This window comes from Aplysia californica, unplaced genomic scaffold (genome assembly GCF_000002075.1).
Source record: "Aplysia californica isolate F4 #8 unplaced genomic scaffold, AplCal3.0 scaffold00282, whole genome shotgun sequence".
NCBI lineage: Eukaryota > Metazoa > Mollusca > Gastropoda > Aplysiida > Aplysiidae > Aplysia > Aplysia californica.
The window spans coordinates 899,419-904,473 of record NW_004797552.1 but is presented as its reverse complement, the minus strand read 5'-3'; the positions used below and the strand labels follow the sequence as shown (position 1 = coordinate 904,473).

The 5,055-nt window shown below is 40.1% G+C and overlaps 1 protein-coding gene across 2 annotated transcripts in view; it reads left to right on the top strand.

Annotated features, from left to right (window-relative positions):
• Positions 1-5,055, top strand: part of LOC101863824 (S1 RNA-binding domain-containing protein 1) — a gene marked incomplete in the record, with an annotated part of 21,949 nt that overhangs the window by 10,718 nt on the left and 6,176 nt on the right. For both annotated transcript variants that reach the window (XM_005101435.3, XM_035970543.1), the window contains 4 exon segments: positions 420-511; positions 1,275-1,357; positions 3,955-4,061; positions 4,763-4,948. In XM_005101435.3, the coding sequence (XP_005101492.2) occupies positions 420-511; positions 1,275-1,357; positions 3,955-4,061; positions 4,763-4,948 (468 nt within the window).

Here is a 5,055-nt window from a genome sequence, read left to right as displayed (position 1 = left end):
CCCGGGCAGTGTCACTGACTGAAGTGTCTTTAGGTCATTCCCAAAGGGGGGATATTTAGTTGTTCTTATGCACAGTAGAATTGTAGATGGGCTGATTCATCAATGTCATGCTCATAACTGTGCCTGAACTGCAACAGGGAACTGCTACTTTTTCTTTCCTAATCCTTATTATCGTCATTTTCCTCTATTTCTTTTGTATTTTTGTCACACTCTTGTGACCCGCTATTTCCGGGGTGCTTTGATAGTTGAAAGAAACTTTGTGCTGTTGAGGCTAGAAAGGTGAGCAGAGTAAGCCTGATTCCCTGTAAGGACTTCTCTGTTGACATCCACCCTTTGGCACTCATATGACCTAATGCAGTTTTGAGCGCCGTAAAACCTTGCTAAAAATAAACTTTAAAAGCTGCCGTTCTGTCTTTCAGTATCGTGGACGAGTGTGGGGCGTCCATCTACAGTGTGTCGGACGAGGCCGTGAAGGAGATGCCGGACCTGGACCCAACACTTCGGGGAGCAGGTTTGTGTGTACACACGTCAGTGAGAGTAGGACAAAGTTTATTTTGAAAATGATACGAACCATTGAGATGTCTTTTTGTGTAAAGGTGAGGCCTATTTTGGAGTGAAAGGGTACCGTACCCCGTACACCACACACTAGATTGTGTTACAGGCAGGTAAATGCGGTGATCAGTTGGATTTTTTCTTCCATGTGGATGTTTGACTGAAAATGTAAGCTTGTCTTTTCTGTTTGAGTCAAGAAAAAATTTTTCAAAGTATAGTTTACCTCCCGGGGCAGTGCCACTGACTGTAGTGTCTTTAGGCCATTCCCAAAGGGGGGACATATCTCGTTCAAGCAAAGTAGAATTGTTAATGGGCTGACTCATGTCACGCTCATAACTGCCAGATCTACATCAGGGAACTGCTGCTTTTTCTTTCCCAATCCTTACTATTGTCATTTTCCTCTACTTCTTTTGTATGTTTGTCACTCCCGTGTGACCTGCTATTTAGGGGTGCCTTGATAGTCGAAGCAGACCTTGTGCTGTTGAAGCTAGAGAGGTGAGCAGTTTAAGTCTGATTCCCTGTAAAGACTTCTCTGTTGACACCCACCCTTTGGTGCTCATATGACCTTATGCAGTTGCGAGCGCCGTAAAACCCTCTAGTATTTTTTTTTTTTTTAAATCTAATTGCAGTAGGTATGAATTCGCCTCAGATGAGTGTATCAATCTGTTCTCCTATGTCAACTTTGTTTGAGATTCTCTCATTGTCCTACCATTTTGTTCCAGTGTCCATTGGAAGGAGGTTGCAGGATCCCCTGGCAGAACTGGTGAAGATTGATCCCAAAAACCTGGGAGTGGGCATGTACCAGGTACAATTTCTGCTGAGTTGTTATCTGTCATCTGTCAGGTACAGACTCTTACAATATCAGGCTTGCCAACTGTCCTGAATTTCACGGGGCAGTCAAAAATTTGAGAAGACATACCATACCTTACACCAAAAGCCAGTCCCACCTGATGTAATTTTGTTTCGTTGTTTCCTAACCTGATGTTATAACAATGGATGTCCCTGATTGGGGCTTGTAAAAGTTGGCACGCCTGCAGTATACGTGAAGTCACAGTTACATGCCAAGCACATGTTTTTAAAGATACCAACATGCCTTGTATGGTTTTGTCCAAAATGGGACCATAACAAATAATAATAAAATAATGGATTGCATTTATATAGCGCATATCCACTTATGCAATGCTCTATGCGCTTAACATGATACATATAATGGATTTACAAATCAATTTTAAAGATACATAGTGTTACATACTCATGCAAACACATATTCACTCACGCACGCACCACACACATATACATACTCACATACATACATACATACATATGCACATACGCATATACAAACTCACAACGATCTACAGCTTGGATGCATTCTGTCTAATCGAAATATGATGAAAATAGAAATGATTTTAGTTTCTTCTTAAAAATTTCTAGATTTTCTGCTTCTCTGATAGTTTTTGGAAGCCTATTCCAAAAAAGTGGGGCAAAATATGAAAAAGAGCGTTGGCCATATGATTTGAAATTTATTTTAGGCTTAACAAGGGTTGTTTTGTCACTAGATGATCTGAGCGTTCTAGGAGGCACATAGGGTGTTAAAAGCTGTTTTAGATAGTCCGGTGATAAATCATTTAAGCACTTGTAGCAAGTTAAACAGATTTTATATATGATACGCTCTTTCACTGGGAGCCAGTGTAATGCTTTTAAAATAGGAGTCACATGATCATGCTTTAGTTTTTTAGTAATTATTTTGGCAGCAATATTTTGTACTCTTTGTAGTTGTTGTAACTGTTCATCAGGTACACCAGCCAGTAAGGAATTGCAATAATCAATCCTTGACAATATAAGTGATGTTATTAAAGTTTTGGTGACACCAACAGATAGATATTTTCTAATGCTCCCTATTTTCTTCAGCTGGAGATATAGATTTTTACAAAGATTGGATACATGGTATTTCATTGACATTTCTTGATCTAGCACCACACCTAAATTTCTTATTTTAGTTTGGGCTGATATTTCGTGGCCATTGATGTTTATTCTGATATTGTCAATTTCATTGCATGCACTGCTACGAAGAAATAATATTTCGGTCTTATCCTCATTTAATTTTAATTTGTTCTTGAACATCCATTTTTTTATATCATTGATACATCTGGCGATTCTATCTATGAGATTGGGCTGCTTTACAAATTGGATAAAGTTTCCTCCTCTGGAAAGTTCTGATTAGTCCTAGTTATACTAAATAGTGTTTTCTATCCTTTAAAATGTTGTTTCATAAGTTGATGCCACTTTCTCCTCTGCTCTATTGACCATTTGTGAGGCAGCGTTGTGGAATTAGGCTCTCGTCAATTTTTGGGCATGTAGAGTTATTAGTATGATCTTAAAGCTTGTTCAATTGTCTTTATTTGGATGAAAAAAATATCTATTTATCTTGAATACAAGTCGAGATATTTGCGAAAGAAGGAGGTGGGGGTCACCTGTTTTCAGAGGTAAAATTAGTCAGAAAATGGCCGCCAAAGATTTGTCATTTCCTTAGCTTAAGAGTCCGTGGTAACTGAAAATTTACATTTTTTTTGTGCCTTTAATCAACGTTTTTCAGAAAAATCCACACTGAAATGAGTTCTTTAATGGGCATGAAAGGTGTGGAGCCAAAAAAGAAAAATTTGATAAAAATTCACAAACCGGCAGAAAAATGCAACTTTCTTCACTTTGATTATTTTGAGGAGAGCCTGATTCCACCACGTTGCCTCTCATTTGTTCAAGATTATCCACAGAAATACACTACAAGTCTTGTACTGTGACATTAAAATCTATGGCTGGATCTAAGACTCTGACAAACGTCATTGTGCAATGTTGCTTTTGTCGGAGCCTTGCACCCTGCCATCAATTTGCTTTTTGTGTCTCTCTCAAGATCAAGGATTTGTTGGCTGTCCATAGATTTACATGTATCTTGGGATACAAGATCAAGGATTTGTTTTAATTGTCCATAGATTTACGTGTATCTTGGGAAACAATATCAAGGATTTGTTGATTGTCCATAGATTTACGTGTATCTTGGGATACAATATCAAGGATTTGTTTTAATTGTCCATAGATTTACGTGTATCTTGGGATACAATATCAAGGATTTGTTGGCTGTCCATAGATTTACGTGTATCTTGGAATGCAATATGAAGGATATGTTGGTTGTCCATAGATTTACTCCTTCTTTCCTATCAAACATCTATCGTCCTGATCTCTCCTTTTTTTGTGTGTATTTGTTACTCTCTTGTAACACCTCTAATCTTCGGCACTTCTATGATATTATTGTGTTGCAAGTGCCGTAAAACTCTTACTAAAACTTAAAAAACTAAATAGATTTATGTGTATCGTTGGATAGTGATAACGTGATGTTTTTTATCCTAGCATGACCTGAACAAGACAAGCCTGCAGACTGCCTTGGGATCAGTGGTGGAAGAGTGCGTCAGTTTTGTGGGCGTTGACCTGAACACGTGTAGCGAGTGCCTTCTCAGGTGAGAACATGTGTAGTGTGTGTTTTCTCAGGTGAGACACAGTGTAGTGTGTGTTTTCTCAGGTGAGACACAGTGTAGTGTGTGTTTTCTCAGGTGAGAACATGTGTAGTGTGTGTTTTCTCACTTCTCAGCTCACGTACATAACATGACAGGTTTATAAAGGTTCATGCCTCCCTGTCTTTAAGGAAGTGTACAGTAACTCCCCTGGGCGGTGCTACTGACTGAAGAGTCTTTGGGATATTAACATGTTCTTATGCTCAGTAGAATTGTAAATGGGCTGATTCACCAATGCCATGCTCATAACTGTTCCTGAACTGCATGCCTGCATGCAGGGAACTGCTGCTTTTTCTTACCTAATCCTTACTATCGTCATTTTCCTCTACTTCTTTTGTATGTTTGTCACACTCTTGTGACCCGCTATTTCAGGGGTGCCTTGATATTCGAAGCAGACTTTGTGCTGTTGAGGCTAGAGAGGTGAGCAGAGTAAGCCTGATTCCTCGTTTGGACTTCTCTGTTGACATCCACCCCCTGGCGCTCATTTGACCTTATGCAGTCTACTAAAAAAACTAAGAAGTGCAGTGTTGTAGCTTGTTTTGTGCTCCTCTGTTGTCGTTCACATAACATTGACAAGCTGATCAACTGGTCTAAGCTCAGAAAGCAAAATCTGATATATAATGCTGGTAACATTTATTTTTTCTAAGGAGAGTGGCCGGACTGAACGCCACCAAAGCCAAGAAGATTCTGGAGTGGCGGTCCAAGAACGGCTACTTCACCAGTCGCCAGCAGCTGTTGACCATCAAGGGCCTGGGCAAGAAAGGTTTTGAGCAGTGTGCGGGCTTTGTGAGGATCACGAGACACCTTGGCTCGGAGCACGGCAATGGCCCCAAGTACGTCGCTTCTGTGTGTGTGTGTGTGTCCGTGCGTGCGTGTGTGTGTGTCTGCGCGTGTGTGGTTCTTTTTTCCGCACGTTTCTACTCAAAATGCTCCCCCCCCC